The 18,938-nt window shown below is 38.3% G+C and overlaps 1 protein-coding gene across 15 annotated transcripts in view; it reads left to right on the forward strand.

Moving 5' to 3' along the window:
- Positions 1 to 18,938, forward strand: part of EYA1 (EYA transcriptional coactivator and phosphatase 1) — a 307,766-nt gene that overhangs the window by 167,645 nt on the left and 121,183 nt on the right. For all 15 annotated transcript variants that reach the window (XM_076005221.1, XM_076005220.1, XM_076005223.1 and 12 more), the window contains one exon: positions 13,565 to 13,642. In XM_076005221.1, the coding sequence (XP_075861336.1) occupies positions 13,565 to 13,642 (78 nt within the window). The remainder of the gene's footprint in view (positions 1 to 13,564; positions 13,643 to 18,938) is intronic.

The following is an 18,938-nucleotide window of genomic DNA, read 5'->3' on the forward strand; positions in this document are numbered from 1 at the left end:
TTAAGTAATTCCCGACTCCTCCTTGGATGCCTTGGTGTGAATGGTGTATAGATAAAGTGGTGTGTGTATGTGTTTCTTCTCACCTTGCTAACTTGGAGCAAGGGCCAAGAGTAACTTTTTCTCTTCTCTTTGGCTCCAAGCATACAATATAATAAAAAAGGCATTGCAAATTTTCTGTTTTTCCATTTTTACCTTGAGTAGGAAAAAAGTACTCTGTCATATAGCCATCCTCCATAACTGCCTAATATTGCTTGTACTACAGTAGAGAGGACACAAGTTCTGAGAAGTTTCTCAAGGGTTTATATCAAGTTTTAGGAATCAGAAATGTTTATAAATGAGAGCTTATTGTGATTACATTCATGGCAATTTGCTGGTTTTGCAGATTTTTTAGTGTTATTTCATGCCTCCAATATCCCATTACAGCAAAAAAGGTAGACAAACTACCAAACACATTCCAAGGAGGTATGTTTATGCCTTCCCTATAGTACAAATCAAGAACATTTTTTTCTTCTGTAACACGAACCACAAATCTAAAATGCCTTACCTATTTTATCATTGCATCTATTACTAGTAAGAGGATTTTGTGTGGAAAGAATACTTTTTACCAAAATAAAGAATATGTACTGAATCGACTAAGTTCTTACTGTTTATTGAGCACATCATTATGCCCTCTATATACTTTTATCCTCAAAATCTTTAAGGTAATTTTTATGCACCTCATTTTAAAGAGTCGGAGTGACTAGTCTATGTTTATACAGCTTATTAGCCGTGTTGGAGAAGAGATTCAAAAACATGTCAGGCTGATGCCAAAGCCCACATTCTTTTCACTCTAAAACATGAACTCCCCAATAGCACTACTTGGGTTACTAGCCAAAAAGCTTGGTTCTTGCTGAAATACTTTATCTGCCTTAAGACATTTTTATGTTCCCTATCTAAGATTATGACCAAGATGAAAGATATATAACATGCATTTACACATGTGTGTTTCACCCCGTAGAGTTTCTACATTTCTTGAAGGCAGGACAGACTTGTTCGCTACTGGGTTCTCAGTATCAAGCAAGGAGGCTTGGCAATAAGTCAATAAGTATTTGTTAAATGAATGCCCTGTATTGCTAAGCAAATAATGTAGGTGAGTGATTACAAAAGAATAGCATCCCTTCATTTTATTTATAATACATTAACAGATTCAGTAAGTAGTTAAAGCCCATTTTTAAAATTTTTGAAATGGATCATTTCACAGACAGTTCATATCGGAGCTGTGGGCTGTCTATTCACAGAACACCCACAGTCAACATTGCTGCTGATTTTTAATTTGATCTATAGTGACTTCCTTGCATTTGACCCATACTAATTAACTGTTTCATAAATGGAAACTTCAACTTTTGGACTTAGTATTTTAGCAATGATGGAGTAACTTCCACATAGTCCAATAAACAACTGAATGATATAAGGATAAGGCAGCTAGTACACTAAGATTTAGTGTTTTTGCAAGATGGTGAAGGAATGATAATTGGAGCTAAACATTTTGAAGGTGGGGAAGATTGCAGGGGCAAGGATACACACACACACACACACACACACTGCAGTAAGAGTATATATATATTATATATATTTTTATATATTCTATATATCTACACTATATCCCTCATTACATTGTTAATTAATTCAAGAAATAAGTGATTATGTCTGGAAATTCACCAAACACCATTCTAGCCAGGGAGTCACTGTCCATGGGATTTGCCAACCCATAATAAGATAACCATCATATTTTTTGATAAGGGCTATGTTCTTCAGCAAGGAGGGCACCTAATCATGACTGAGGTGACTGAAGATGGAAGATGCACATTGGTGATGCTTAACCTGAGTCTCAAAGAGGAGAATACTGGACAGCACACGAGGGTGGGCGAGCACAGTTTTTACAGCTGTGGCAAAGACATCCCTAATGGCAGCAGTACTGTGCATGTGTATTTTTGTGTGTTTAAGGCGAGGGGCATACAGCGAGGGCACGGAAAGGGGGCTAAGGGCAGTCCACCAAAGCAGATGATACCATAGGTATGAGGTTTAGGAGTTTGGATTTGATCAAGCAGGAGCTAGGGGACTTGAAGGCTTGTAAATCGGAAAGTGATGTGATAGGATTTGTGTTTTAGAAAGTCACAATTTGAAACTGTATTCAAGGGGTGTTGGGTGCTGAGAAGGGACTCCAGGTGACATGTAATGATGGCATTTTATCTGAAATCATGTACTTATTTACGTATTATCTTCCCCTACCACCAACAAAGCCGATAGTTGCCTTAAGGAAAGTGTGAAATGAGTAACATTAAAAATACAGGAAAGCAGTAATACATGCTGGCGAGAGCATGGATTTTATAGTCAGACTAAACCTGAGCTGAAAATCCCAATTCAGCTGTTTTTTCACGATGCAACTAACATGTGCTTTTTGAGAGGCAGAAGAGCAGGGCATTGGGAGGTGGCCCTGAAGCCAGACTACCTCCATTCTAAGCCAGGCTGGGCCACTTACCAGTTAGTTAATGTGATACTGAATAATTACTTAACTGCTCTATGCCTCTGCTTCCGGATCTGTAAAATGAAGATAATATTTCCTACCTGTGGTGTTGCTGGGATGGTTAAATGAATTGGTAAAGTGCTTAGAACAGAGTCTTGACTCCTAGGAAGTGCTTAATATGCATTGGCTGCTGTTATCTATTACCTCTGAGCCTCTGCTTTCTTCATGGTAAGATGGGATTGCCCTCGCCACAGTACTTTGCCAAATAGCCTGCCTAAAATACTGAGCACAGTTACTGGCATCTACTGTATGCTCAAAAATAGCAGTTATTATTAAATAATGTTATATTTAAAAAAGATCTTCTGGGACTGGCTACTGTAGTATCTTCACATGAGGAAAGGATATTTTCTCCTCCCTTGAGATTCCTCATGTTGCCCAACAGCCTATGCAAGTTCTTGGAGTACTTAAAGTACTCAATAAGTACTTGCTCAATTTGCTCAGTTAATGTAGGCAGTGTTTGTATCTGGGTACTCCTGTGACTTGGCAAAAGATGGGAAGAAGGTATGGTCTGAGGTGTACATTTGGTAGATTGATTACATTTTTAGGCAAGTAAACCATTTTTCCATGTTGATGTGATTGGGTTTCTGAATCAGAGCCAGCTCATCTGCTTCTAGTCTTCATACACTAGTTTATTTTACCATCTGCTAATTTGCAACATACACTGATACACTTTTATTCAGTGCCCTGATATTCTTGGACTTTCCTGTTGTTGTGTCATTCACTGATTCCAGATCTGTATCAGAGGAATAATTAGTGATGATAAAACCCTGTTCAGAAAACATTTGACTTTACAGTGGATTTATAAAAGATACGGTAATGAAAGAAATTTGAAGCTAGCTGTATGACTATGGGCTAGTTATTTAACGTCTTTAAGGTGCAGTTTCCTTAGCTATGAAGTGATACAACAATAATAAATATCGCAAAGTTGGCGTAAGGAGCAAATGAGCTATTGTTTGTGAAGTGCTTGGCACAATGCCTGGCGAATAGTAACTGCTCAAATATAAACTACTTTTAAAATTATTACTCCTCTATTCTAAAAGTCTACTTTCATATTGCCTATGTCATAAATTGGGAATGTTTTATTGCTACTTGAATTCTTAAAAATGGGGCATGTAAATGTATGTATCTATTAAAAGTTAAAGGCCGGGCGCTGTGGCTCACGCCTGTAATCCTAGCTCTTGGGAGGCCGAGGCGGGCGGATTGCTCAAGGTCAGGAGTTCAAAACCAGCCTGAGCAAGAGCGAGACCCCGTCTCTACTATAAACAGAAAGAAATTAATTGGCCAACTGATATATATATAAAAAAAAAAAAAAATTAGCCGGGCATAGTGGCGTATGCCTGTAGTCCCAGCTACTCGGGAGGCTGAGGCAGAAGGATCACTCGAGCCCAGGAGTTTGAGGTTGCTGTGAGCTAGGCTGACGCCACGGCACTCACTCTAGCCTGGACAACAAAGTGAGACTCTGTCTCAAAAAAAAAAAAAAAAAAAAAAAAAGTTATTGAATAGCACATTTAAGATGTGTGCATTTCATTATGTATAAATTTTACTTAAAAGAAAAAAATAATCATAACATATGAACTCTAATGATACAAATGCTAAAGTATTTAGGGGAAGTGTCATATATCTGCAGCTTATTTTGAAATGCATGAAAAATAGGATGGTTTTTTTTTTTGAAGAACACAGAAAAGTAAATATAGTAACATGCTAATTGTATAATCTAAGTGGTAGGTTAATAGGTTTTCACTTTATAATTCTTCCAACTTTTCTATATGTGTGATATATTTTGTAACACACTACTGGGAAAGAAAGGAGGCAACTGTTCATTTAGTTTTTACTGTATACAAAGAACTCTGCTAGATTCTGGCAGGCATATTAGGAAGAATATGGCACCACCCTAGTGTGAAAGTTGATTATACTGATTGGGCCATTCTTGTCATACCCAACTGTAATGGTTTTTATCTGTTGCATATAATAGAATACCTGAATCTGGGTTTTTAAAAGGAATTTATTTCTTACGGTTCTGGAAGCTGAAATGTCCAAAGTTGAGGGAGTACATCTGGTGAGAACCTTCTTGCTGGTAGGGATGGAGTCAGTCCCAAGGTAGCACAGGGTGTCACCTGGGGAGGGCGCTGAGCATGCTAACATGCTAGCTCAGGTCTCTTTTCCTCTTCTTGTAAAGCTACTAGTCCCTCTCTCATAATAACCCATTAATCCTTAATCAATTCATGAGGGCAGAGCCAGGGGGATAAAGGATTTGGGGCCCATAGCACCAGCTTTAAGAATTGAATTTTCTGCAAGCACAGCTGCTGCAATGGCCTGCTGTAACCCTAATGCCAGTTTTACCTAGTAGCTGCTGAAACAACCTGCCATGACTCTAAGACTAGTTTTACCTACTGCAGTCACTCACCAATCAGAGCTTGTCAGCTCCCAAAATCTGCTCTAGTGCCAATGAAAATCCCTTCAAAACAATAGGAAACATTTCTTTTTCTAGTAAGACTTCCAAACTTCTCTTTGTTCTTCTGACATCCTGAACACTACCTTGGTCTGTATGCATGCCACAAATTGCAATTCTGTAATTCCCAAATAAGATGTTTAAGTTAGAGATTCATCTCTATATCTTATTTTTACTTTGACACCTGCCTTAAGGAGTTCGCAGTCTGGTTAATGGAGGCAAGACTTTTTAAGTATTTGATAAAAACTAAAAGTTAATAAAGTGCCAAATGAATTATGAAGGCTAGGATTTTCAGTCTTTAGCTTAAAGAGAATTGGAGAGCTAGTACCAAAGGTAAGCAGATTCTTTAGTACAAAAAGCTTTGTCTATAGGCTGAGGAAATTAACAAGTCACCTATATATTTAACTTTTTTACATATGGAAATTCTGTTATGTTTATTAAAATACAATTCTTTTTGTCTGCAAATTCACAGTAGGTTTTTGTCATTACAAACTTTTTTGATCAGCCGATTAAGAATAAGCTGTCATTCGGGTTCTGAAATATTTTGGTGTTAGAAAGAGGGCTTCATGCTCAGTAAGGTTAGAAGCCACTGATCCAAACAAAAGTGCTCTCAGTACAGAAGAAAGGACTCTTCAGCTTGCTAAGGTCTGGCCAGGCTTCAAGGAGGAGATGGAATCTGAGCCGAGTGTTGGGAAATGGGTAGAATTTGAATAGGTCGAGAAGAGATGGAATGCATTCTAAATGAGGAAACAATACGAACAAAGGTGGGATAGTTTGGGAGACTGTGAGGAGACCGGTTTAGCTGAAGAAGGAATTGATAGTAGATACAGTTGGAAGGGTCAGCTGGAGCCAAACCGTAGAGGACCCCGGATCCCAGGCTAAGGAATCTGGACTTCATCCTGAAGCCAGTACAGAAACCACTGAACATTTTGAACAAGGGACTGAGATGGTAAAAGTGTTTTAGGTATTAATCTGGCAGCAGTTTCAAGGATAGATTGGACTGGAGGGGAGAGTAACAGCATGGAGGCTCGTGTAATGTGCCCGCATTTTATGCGTTAGGAACCTGAGCTAGTGTGGCAAGAATGCATTGCAAAAAATAAACATGGAGTTACAAATGACATTTCAAAGGAGCAGTCAGGATTTACTATATATTATTTCCTTTGCAAAAAAAAGTCAACTAGTCTAGACCTCTATGTAAGTCATCGTATAATGCTACTCTAGTATGGTACACTTGAATAACAGGTTTTTAAAATTGACTAGCATTTCTTGTTGGCCATGTATACCCTTAAGTTCAAGTTTAGTCTGTATGTGTTAATTTGATTTTCATAAGATTGTGCAAGGTATACTATTTTGAGGAGCTAATATTTTTGTATGCCCTCTTAAGATAAAGAAGATGAACTTCAACTTTAATATTTGGAGGCATAATAATCATATGCCAGGAGCCAATCCATACATAAAGGAATACTTCATTTGCTAAATGGGAATTAACTAAAAAAAAACCCATACAGTTCATAGATACATACATTTTTATTTTTTATTTTTATTTTGAAAATTTGTATATATTTCATGGGGTGCAAGTACAATTTTGCTGTATATATTGTGGTGAAGTGAGAGCCTTCGGTGCATGCATCACTGAAGCAACCTCCCAACATCCACTCCCCTCCCACCTGCACTACCCCTCCAAGTCTCCATTGTTTATACACCTGTATGGCTACTTATAATATTCAATCATGTATTCAGAGTAAGATGTCAAAATATATAAATTTAGAAATAATGCTATTTTCCACTTCCATATTTCATGTAACAATTTTATTCATTCCCTTTACGTGTCCCTTCATTCCTCATTTTTGAATCATTTGACACAGTTTTTTTTTTTTTAAATATACACTTCCATTTCTGCTTCATGGTTTGAGAAAGAGGCTCTCTAAATTTGTGAGTGATATTGTCATTGAATGCAAACCGTAACATAACATTACATGGTTTTGCTTTTCTTTTGTGATCTCTGCAGCATAATCATGTGCAGCATTGCTTTATACAGGGATCTTTTAAGATTTATTTGCAGCAGTATTCGTTATTTGCTTCTGAGTGGTCATGTCCCATGAATTATTATTAAATCTATGGTAATTTATCTACTTTTTATTGATTCAGTTAAGTTCTTCTGTAAATGTACAAAAACTCCAGGGATTGATATTCTTTTATGCTAACTTGTCTTCACCATTTGTTCAAAATAACATAAGTGATATGTCTCCTATAAATGAGAGGCTTTGCAAGAACCTGCACATAAATTGACTGAATGGTAAATTAGGATGAATAAAATATCATCTTGTGTTTTAGCATACACTTTTTTTAATTACCTTGTGCAATATGCCTAGTGGTGTGAAGTCACTTGTAATCTGTTTTTTAAGTCAGTTTATCTTTATCCACTCCCTCAATAAATATTGAGTTCCAACTGTAAGTCAAGCATTCTGGAGGGATAAAATAACGTAAAAAGATGTAGCTACTCCCCTGAAGAAGTTTATCATATATTAAAATGGATAAGACCATGAAATATAAAATGAAATAGAAGAGGAAATATATTCTAAGGGAGGAATAAACTCAGAAGTTCAAGGGGGAAAAAAAATCACCTCTGAGTAGATCAAAGAAGACTTAAGGAAACTGGTGGGATTTTGGTTGAAACTTGAAAAACAATGGGATGTAGTCATATGGAAAATTTGTAGAATATTTAACGTTAGCGGGAAGAACACTAGCAAAATGGTAAATTTCAGGTAGCATTAAATGTCTTAGTAGGCCAGTTTAGTTTAAGTGTTGTCTACATATATGGATGTGTGATTCTTTAAAGTAAGGATAATAATGTCACACAGGAGACTTGGAACAAGTAGATGAGATTGTGTATTTTTTTAGTACTCTTGTATTCTTAGTTAATTTTACTAGTTGTGATGCAAATATAAAGTGTATCTAAAAGAGAGGGAAAATAAAGCCAAAAAAAAAGCTTTGTGTTAGAGTATAGAGGGCCTTAAATACATGAGTAGAGAATGAGAACTTAATTATGGAGAAAGTGAGAGCTTACTTAAGACCTCAGAGCCAGGAGTGACTCAGGCAAGTCTAAGTTATGAAAAGATAAATGTCTCTTCCCAAAGCAGGGAGAGTTGAGGTTGAAATTCCAATTTGTTAACTTTCACAAGAGGCAGAAGGCAATTAGGATAGTGGCCATGAAATTAGAAAGAAGATGATTGTGAAAGATTAGAGTGGTAGAAATTATAGACTTGGCAATAGGGTGTGAGGAAAGAGGAGCTAGGAGAAATCAGGGTGAAAAGGAAACTTTCAGTCTACGAGACTCACATTATGCGAAAAGAGGGATTCAGTGATGGTTTTACCACTACAGAGGGATGAGCTGATGATTTTGTGTTTGGTCAGGCTGACTTCTGACCCCTAACAAGGCAAGGGCATTGCATAATTTTAATGTGGGGATTAGTCTCCATGAAAAAGATGTGCATGTGGACAGAGATTTGGGAGTTGTGTATATGAAGGTGATTTTTTAAAAAAACTGGCAAGGAAAGAAATGATTATGAGTGAAAATTCAGACAAGTAAGAAGGAGGTGGAATTCTAGAACCACATCCATGAGAATAGCAGCCAAAAAGTGAACAGCACAAGATCGCCAATACTGGGATTAGAGTTTGGCAAAAAAGATGCTTGGAAAAACGAGACAACACAGCATTCTAGCATGGGAGCCAGACATGACTGGCTCTGGGTTCCAGGCTGGGCAAGGGAGAGGAGTGAAGCTGGAGAGAGTAGACAGGGATTTGGAAAGACAATGCTCTGATGAGTATTAACAGCAAGTCCAGCAGGAGCAAACAAATGAAAGAGGTGAAAAGGGATGTTTCTTGGAGGTAATGCAGTTCTAGGCAGTGGTGTAGCTGAACCACTTAATAATCAAAATTGAATTGAGATGTGGCTCGTTGAGGTAGATGAGGTGAAGGAATCATGAAGAGAGGTAGTGAGGTGTGAACTGAGTTTTTGAAATCCCTGCAGATCATAGTAGGAAACAAAACTGAAAGGAAGGCTGAGCTTGTGCCCAGCAAAGGCAAGCTGTGCTAACTGTTATGATTGAGAAAAGTTGTGAGAGGAGCTCAGATGCTGCCTGGGGTGGGCCTGCCATTTGCCCAGGCTGGTCCCTTCCTGTGTGTTCCTGGGTGAATTCTTTATAACACAGTCTGGCTCCTAAGCCAGCAGGCAGTGCTATCCTTTGGAGGTAAACTTGCTTTAACTGTCCTCATAATTTATGGTGAATAATATAACCAATTGAATGGACTGAATATTTGTTTCCTCTGCTTGGCTTGTCATCTTCCTAGATATTTATTTACATGGCCGTGACATGCAAACCATAATCAGAAGTTGGCTTGGTGAACAGGGACTTGTGATGTGATGGGTTAGTTGGATGATCTTGATAGCTAATGCCACCAAGCTGCAATGGTCTGATAGGTAGGTCTCTACTTAAATTTATGGTAAAGGGAAGATGGAGTTCTCATTTTTGTGGGCCAACTTGCCCTAAAGAATGCTAGAGAAAGGTGCCCACATTTTCTCCTGGAATTCTTGATCACAGTTCCCATGTATACCATCTTCTTCTTGCTATCCTGTTTCTTCAGAAAGAATATACACTGATTATAATGAGTAAGATTTTTAAAATATAATCACAATTTGGTCCTGCCTCCTTGAGTTATTTCCAAATTATCTTAATTTGATTTTGGCTATACTGAGGCATGGCCTCATGTTTGATATTAGATAAATCACTTCACTTTAGATTCTTCTAATTTTCTTTTCAAATAATTAAAGTCTCATAATTAAAGAGGCACTATAATGAGAGAGCAACTATAAAATGTGTAGGCTCTGGACCTAGCACAGTGCTAAATGATTTATAAGCATTTATCTTTTTTTTTCTGGTCCTCACATGGGTATATATATAATTCCCACTTGCAGATGAGGAAACTGGGCACATAGAAGTTGAGTAACTTGTTTCAGTTTCACAGTTAGTAGCAAAACTAGATTGAAATTCAGTTGATAATCGCCAAGCTGGTGCTTTTACCTGTTTATTAGGTATTGCTCCTGATCTTACTCCCTAGGAAGGGAGAAAGGCATGCAGGTCAACAGAAATAGAATATTGCTAACCCTAATGATGATGACAGTAGGAGTTTCAGCTCCTACTTTATACCAGATACTTTACATAAATTCTTATGAATTCTTATTTCTATATTGTAGGTATACTTTTAAAATTTTGTGTGTGTGAGATAATGAAGATCAAAGAGTTCAAGTAACTTTAGAAGGTTTTGCATCATATCTGGAGAGTAGCAAGTTGCCTAGCATAGCTCAGACCTAGAGTTAACGGCTGAATCAAGGATTTGGAAGGATAGGGAGATTAAAGGGACAAAGGCAAATTTTTTGATATTTTTAAAGGATGAGTAGGTCCTTAAGGATCAGATGGAAGATTGGAAACTTGGGAGTGGTAGAAAAAGAGACTTGGGTGGAGGCAAAGAGAACAAAAGTTTCTGTCTTCTAAGAGTGAAGTCATGTAATGAAGTAAATAATATAATGGAGGTAAAATGATACTAGTTATTTAGAAGCAAACAGATTATTCATAGTTTTTTTTTCAGATAGGTGGCTTAGATCAAATAGTTGTTCTTGGATGTCACTGTACCTTAAAACTCTAATACTTAAAAAATTCAGTGTGTGATGTTTTTAAATTCAAATCCTTGGAGAGGTGCTCTCTTATATCATCTGTGGCATATTTATAAACGTGATAGTGCCAGTGAGAATGGGATGGGTAAATTTTTGGTGTCTGGAGATTATTCTTGTCTTTTTAACTCTCCGGTGGGTGTATGTTTGGCAACAATAAAGCCAGAAGTAGTCTCTGTTCATTTGGCTTTCATTCAGAAACTATTTTACATCACAATAAATCACCAGTCTTTTTAGCATCAAGTCCCTGGTGATCAAAGTATTCAATTACAGTACCTGATAAAATCATGAATATCCTGGTAGTTACTTTATGTACATCCTCTTCTCTTCAACAGTGAGCCTTTTAATAAATTGGATTCACTGGGAAAAGGGAGTCTTTATTCCTTAGTGTATAGATGAGTATATTTGAACAATGACAAAAAGCAACATACCTGGGGCCTAAAAGAAAAAGTATCCTCTTCCTGTCCTTTCTATTCTTTTTTGCTTAGTTTTAATGGATTTCAAGGATAATTGAATGTGCCTCTTGGGAGTGAAAGCTACATTCAATTAAGCTAATCATATGGAGGATAGCTGGTGTGGATTTTAGGAGTGCAGAAATAGGAATGGTTTTGGTATAGTCAAGCTTTTGCAAAATGATTATATTGTCCAGTCTACAGAATCATGTACCTTACATTTGCAGGGACTTAGCAGTAATCTTGACTAATATCCCACGCTGGGGAAGAATATCTTCTTCACATCTTTTTCTAACAGTTGGGTGTGAAGCATGTACTTGCGATCTTCCAGCAAGTTCACTAGAATGGGAGCTCTAAGACTCGAGGAGGGTGGGAGCTGTAGGGATTTTGCTGTGTCTGCTCCGTCCACAGTGTGTGACATTGTGCCTCAGCTGCCTGGCTGTGTCGTAGAGTAGCTCTAACTATTGGAAAGTGCCACTTACCGCCATTTCTTCAAGCTTTTAGTCATGGGCCTTGGAGTCAAACACATACAAAATTAAATCTTATTTCTGCCACCTATTGTGTAACCTTGGACAACTTTCCAACCCCTCTAAGTTGCAGTTTTTACATGTGTAACAAGAAGACAGTAATGACTAGGGAGTTCATGAGTGTGTTTTAAGACCTCCTTGAAGAGTTGTTTAAAATGATTAATTATAATGTCTATTAAAAAGTCTGACACAGAGTCAGATTATATGTGACAAGCATTTTATATGACCTGTTTCCATTGCAGCTAATTCTAATCTTTTGCTTTGCATATTGTATTTGATTCTAAGTTCAGAATCCCAGTAGTGATTAGTGTAGCACAGAGTGAAATAGAACTATTGCTTTGTCGTGTACAGGGCATTGTATGCATTTTTTTAAGAAGGTAAGGTTTGATGTGGACAAAAAAGTAGGAAACTTAGAAACTGCACTAGCAGTGAAATACTGGCTTTCTTAAAGCTGTGGCAGTATAATAGTTATGAAGAATAAGATCATTAGGTTGTCTGATGGCTTGGAGAGACAAGGGAAATACAGGCTTATATCAGAATTTATTAGCATCAACTAAGGCTTCTGAACCCAAAACAACTGGCAGAAAAGTGAAAACTTCAGTTACAACTTCAGTTCCACTCTTGTTTGGTCTACATTAAAACAATCAGGCTGAGTGATTTCCATTAGTCTCACTGTTTTGTTTTTTTCTTCCCAAGCTTGTTTAGAAACTATCTAAATAAATACTTTCTTTAAAAAAAGTGACTATCTGATACATTTATAATGCTTATTCATGCATTATGCATTAGTAGACTATTTGAAGGTCCAGGAGTTGCATGAATTTGTCTTTTCCTTGATGTTTGTAATAGATTGGTGATGTTGAAAAAAGAAAAAGCTTCATTTTCTCCATCATCTTTTCCCGTTTTGAAGTGTGTTTACTTTAAAAGAGAAGTCTCAAATATTCTCTTGTCGGAGCCTTCATTTTGGGATACAAGTTACTGATTTTTAGGTATTCCTTAAAATATTACTGTACTCTTTCTGAAACCTGTTAATAGAGAATGAATAACTTCCGCTAAGTAGGCTGGGCAGATTCTGATCATGGTACTTTACCAGTAGTTTCTAGGGAAAACAATAATGCTATTTCTTTTTTTAAAAAAACAAATCTAGAACTAGGGAGAAAAAAGGTAGATGTTTGAGGTGGTCTGGTTTTTCTGTTTGGTACAGTCGCAATAATACTGTCACCATATCAGGGGAGTGGATTGCTTTGGAGAATTCATAGCATAAATCTAAAAGTTATCTTACAGTCCAAAGGGACTTGACGAAAGAGCATATATGTATTCCACAGACTGCCTGTCATCAGTATTATTTTGAAATGGACAACTTCATTTCTGCTTCATTTGGATTTGCTGTGTTTTGGGTACTAAGCATACATAAAATATTGAGAATTGGCACTCATATGTGGCTAGGTGGTAAACAATTTAACGGATAATAGTCCGTTAAATTGAGCACTCTGTTTTTAGCCATGCAAGAAAGTGTGTGTGTGTGTGTGTGTGTGTGTGTGTGTGAGCGTGTGTGCATATGTACATGTGCACTTGTTCTTACACATCATGAAAACCTGTTGGTGTTAAGGACAGCCACTTATTTTATACTTCTCCAAATCTTTTTGTTCTAACCTTTTGACTCTCTTTGGCTAAATAACAAAGATTTTTCTGCAACCCCAGGAAATAATTTCACATCACATTATGTATATCTTGAGAGACAATCATTTATTAATAAATAATTTGGTAAATGAATTTAATTACTTTGAGTTTAAAGTGCTTCTTTGAAAGGGTAACTTATCATAATAGATATGTCATTTATTTTTGTAGTTAAAACAGAGCCAATGAGCAGCAGTGAAACAGCTTCAGCAACAGCAGACGGGCCTTTAGACAATTTCTCAGGTTCAGGTAAGGAATAAATATTAGACTTTCATATTAATATTAAACAGTTTTTCCTAGTTTATACACATAAATATATCTATATGTTTATACCTATGTGTGTGTATACATATTTATGTATATATACATATAAAAATATAGCTTTGCTCAAAGACATATCTTACCAATTCTGTCGTTTTTATTCAGTGTGATGAAGTGTTTGCTGAAAATGTTGGTGTCCAATAAAGGTGATAAGAGGGATTTTGTTCTCCTTTCTACTACTAAATTACCTTTATTATGCTAATAGTGACCATCTATCATTCTCTTTCATTTATATCATTTTTCCAATCATGCAAATCTTGGTAGGCATAATTGGGCTTCTTATATGTTATAGCCCCTAAGCAGACTTATGGAGCCATCCTCCTAAGTAACTGTCATGTCAGCTATAGATCTACCTTAAGTAGACTCTTAAAGCAGCATTAGGTCTTAAGTTAGTTTTTATTCTCTTTCAAATTAATAAAACATGCCTCCAATAAACAAAATATTCATTTCACACCTGGCATAATGAAATTACTAATAAGAAATTGACTGATAATAAAGTAACTATGAGAACATGATTATATATTTGCCAAGTTGCCCAGATTTAAAATTTATTTATATCAGAGGTAATTCTTAAATTAATTCTTTTTTTTTGTTTGTTTTGAGACAGAGTCTCGCTTTGTTGCCCAGGCTAGAGTGAGTGCCGTGGCGTCAGCCTAGCTCACAGTAATACCTCAAACTCCTGGGCTCAAGCGATCCTCCTGCGTCAGCCTCCCGAGTAGCTGAGACTACAGGCATGCACCACCATGTCCGGCTAATTTTTTCTATATATATTAGTTGGCCAATTAATTTCTTTCTATTTATAGTAGAGATGGGGTCTCGCTCTTGCTCAGGTTGGTTTCGAACTCCTGAGCTTGAGTGATCTACCCGCCTCGGCCTCCCAGAGAGCTAGGATTATAATCGTGAGCCACCACGCCCAGCCCTTAAATTAATTCTTAAATTAATTAATTAATTCTTAAATTAGGTTAAATTCTTTTAAACCTTTTCATATTATCTTCTGAATATATAAAATCTCAACTGGAAATGCTGTACTTTCATAAATGTGTGATTGATTTCACCTAACTCTCAGGATCATTTACTTAATACATACCACAACTATAAGGAATTATATATATATATATATATATATATATATAAAGAAATGTAAATACACAACTTTCATGCTAATGATAGCAGATGGAAGCAATAAGGAAATAACAAAGGGTGTTATGTCAATGTGAGCTTTCAAAAAACATTTACTAGAATTTGACTTATGCTAGGTAATGTGGTTGGTGCCATTATGGATTCATAGAGGTATGAAGTGGTCCTGGTTCAGGGATTGGTGGGGTGAACAAATGACCGACCAGAACATTACAGTACGGTTTGGTAATGAATGCCAGCGGGAAGCCCAGGGAGCCAAAGGAATACCCAGGCAGGGACCCAGTGGGGACTGGGTTGGGTGAGGTGGTCAGAGAAGGTGTTCTGGAGTAGATACCCAGCCTTAAAAAATGAGTAGGAAAAAAGTACATGTAGAACTGGGGAGAGGGATGCCAGACCTATGGGGCACGGAGGGGTTGGAGCTTGGGGGAAGCACTAATGGCTCAGTGTTCCTGGTGTGTACAATGTGAGCAGCGACGGCGTTATGCAAAGGGAGACAGGGGCCAGTCTCTGAAAAGGCTTGCGTGTCTAGCGCGGAGTTTGTGTTTTATCCCCAGTGCAGTGGCAGGCCTCAAAGGAACGGCTGCGTGATCATATTCATAATGCAGAATCACGCCTGTGGGGGCAGGACAGATCAGAGGCAGGTGTACTAAAGCGGAGAGACCAGTTGGAGATTTTTTTTTCTATTAATTTGGGCAAGAAATATCGAAGATATGAGCTAAGGCATTGGCAACAGGTATGGGAAGGTGATGGATTAGGTATATATATGAAGTAAAATTTGTAGTCATCAATGACTAACAGGTATAGGGGTGAGCAAGGCAGAGAGAAGTTAAGAGCTAAGGAATACAGGAAGGGCATGGTTGATAAAGAAAGATGGGGACCTCAGTTTGAGGTGTGTTGAATGTGAGGCAGCATCCACCAGAAGATGTCTAGCATATTAAGGTTTGGAGCTCAGGAAAGATTTGGAATGGAACTTTTGAAAATGTACAGGGAGTTAAAGCTAGCTAGGTATAATATAGTTGAAGACAAAACTCCATGAAAGCCAGTATGTATAAGAGATGGGCAAAGGATCAAATGAAAACAGTTGAATTCAGGAAGGAGCAAAATGTTAAACTGGAAGTGAAGGCAGGAAAGAATTTCAAGGAAGCACTGTTTATGTGACCGCTATTAAGAATTAAAAAAAAAAACATAATGACATGAGAAAATGTTAAGTATATTAAGTGAAAAAGCAGGTTACAAAAGGTTAATGTTTGGTATAACCACATAGTTTTGCTTTTTTAAAAAGGCATTTGTGTGTATGTATGTGGGCCTGTGCGTGTATAGGTGTAAAAATTAATAGAGGTTTTCTCCGGATGGTAGATACGTTTCTTTAAAAGAATATGTGGAAAATAGTATTGCATCACGTTTTCCTGATTTTGATAACTGTACTGTGGTAAAGGAATTTGTTGTTTTCAAGAAATATATACTGACATCTTTATGAGTAAAAGCACTTCATATGTAAAAAGTCCAAAAGAATGTGGAATATACATTTGTATGCATTCACACACAGAGAGGAAAGAGAAGATGAAGCTAATGGAATAATACAATGTTGGGAAATTTGGATGAAGGCTAGGGAAGGGTTTGTGCTCTTTTTGCAACTTTGAAAAATAGAAAAGTCACAAGCGTCAGTGGTTTAGCCTGTGGCGGTTTCAATGGGCGGGTGGGCTTTGCTTTCCCTTGTCCCTACTGGACCACATTCCCTGTTCCTGTGTCTCCAGCATAGCTCCTAGCAGACAGTATGTGCTCCCGAAGTTTGTCGAATGAATGGGATATTTAATACAGTGAGGAAGCGGAGGCCAGGAAGAGAAAAATGTCTTTCAAGTACATAAGTGGTCAGGGAAGGGAAGGGAGGGTGGTCCAGGAGAGAGTGGGGTCGCATTTAGGTCGGGCTGGTGACACAAAGTTGATAGAAGTGAAATTAACGGTTTGGGCAAAACAGGGGGCTCATTGATGGAGGGAAGTTTCTGACGGGGCAGCAATAGCTGACATCCAAAACAAGAGTTGATCCGCCCAGAAAGGGAATAACTTTTTCACATAAACACGGGAAGATGCAATGGGAGGTAGCGCAAATGAGTTTGAAGGAGGAGGGAGCGATGTGTTGAGGGAATTCCTGTCTGATTCCACTGTTGAGACCCTCCCACTGCACCCATTCATCTCTGGGTGAGAGCCAGATCCTTACAAAAGCCCACCGGCCCCATCACCATCTGCCCTGGTGACTCTCTGGCCTGGTTGCCTGGCTCCCTTGCTTGCTGCTGCTCCCCCAGCGTGCTTGCCACGCGCCATCCCCATGCACCTGCTTGCCTGGCTCACTGCCTTCTGGTCTGTGTTCACATCTCACCTTCTCATCGAGGCCCACCCTGAGCATCCTATTCGAGGCTGCATAGCTCTCCTCGCCCCCGTTCTCTCTGACAGGCTGGGTCCCCCCACCATCCCTGCCCTACAACACTCAGAACCTTTTGCGAACTGTATCATCTTTTGTGCATTACGTTTATTGGTAGACTCTCACCCCACCAGGATATAAGCTTGTGCAGGCAGGCATTTTGCCATCTTTTGTTCACCTCTGTATCCCTAACACCTAAAACACTACCTGGCACATATTAGGCACTCAAATGTACGCTCAGTGAATTAACAGGTAGACGAATGAAAGAATGATGGTTTCTACTTTTTTCCTCTGAAGTGACTCCAGTTGAGAGTAGTGATAGGCTTGTGAGCTTGAAGAGTTGGAGAAGATGGAAATAGATGCAGTGGGGAATAGAGAAGTGTGAGGCTGCTTAGAAACACAGAAAAGGGTTGGCAGTAGAGCCCCAGGTCCACGCAAGCCTGGGGCTAGTGAGCATGGACCTCTGTGGTCGAGCAGTTTTCCCTCCCAGGGCTTAGCAGCTCAGGTGTAAAGACATCGGGCTTGATCCAGGGTCAAGGGTTTGCCAGGTAGGGCATGGGAGAATATGGAGTCAAGAGAATTGAGCGTATCAGTAAAAGAATGATTTAAAATAATTATTCATGTATCCAAGCTAAATAGAAAGAAGGAGAAGGTAGGGACTGACACCTTGAGAGAAGATAAGGATGTCACGGTCCTCCATCTCCTGATGAGGTTGGAGAACACGTGAAATGAAAATAAAGGAATGAAAATTCTGGACAGAGATGATGTTTCTTACTTAATTTCAAACTCATGAGGCCTCCACCACTTCTGTGGTTCGTTCTCTGTACTTCCCTTCCTCGGCCTTCATCATTCCTTTTTTTTTTTACTTTTCCTAATTCATTTTATTTATTTATTTATTTTTAAAATTGTTTTTCCGTTGTTCCTACTGAACGATAGCCCTGTGAGAACTGAGATTCTGTTTGTCCTATCATGGTGTCAAGCACGAAGGAAATGCTTAGTAAATGTTAAGGAAATGAATGAATTGGTCAGTGCGGCTGTGGCTGGAGACCATGGAATGGGGGGAGGGTCAGGATGTGGTCTTGAGCTTGATAACTGAAGTAGAAGGCCAGGGTTGAGGTCTAGACAGAATGAGAAAAGTATTGGATGTATGGCCTAGGATAACGCTGGGCTTGTTAGGAGATGCACAAAGCACTGAAGTTTTTGATAAATATGAGGCTGTGTCCAGAAGTGGGTCATTCATAGAAGTGTTGAAGAGCTGTCTTGAACCTCCAAGAAGGGAAGGTTTTACCAGAGAGCAGAAAACCAGTGGTTTGGAAGAAGCAGCAATTAAGATATGTTTTCAGGTCTTTGTGATGCCTGGGATCTGAGAATGTCAGCAGCCTCTACTTAGGAAAGATATGCAGGAGAAATAAGGGCTTAGCTGAAGGTGGAAGGGTCATTTGGTGAAGAGGCTGAAGCTATAAAGTGTCTTGTTCTCCATACATAGATTGATTATCTGTGCTGTACACAGAAGAGAAAGAATTCGGGGAGCTAGGGAGTTGGATCAAGGTGTAGAAAACACAGAGGACTGGGGGATGGATATTCTTATGTTATCTTTTACCTTTTCTTTCTTTTTTTAATGAGCAAAGATACAAAAGCCATGGCATGTTGGAGTGGCTGTGAATAGGGCTT

This window comes from Microcebus murinus, chromosome 7 (genome assembly GCF_040939455.1).
Source record: "Microcebus murinus isolate Inina chromosome 7, M.murinus_Inina_mat1.0, whole genome shotgun sequence".
Lineage (NCBI taxonomy): Eukaryota > Metazoa > Chordata > Mammalia > Primates > Cheirogaleidae > Microcebus > Microcebus murinus.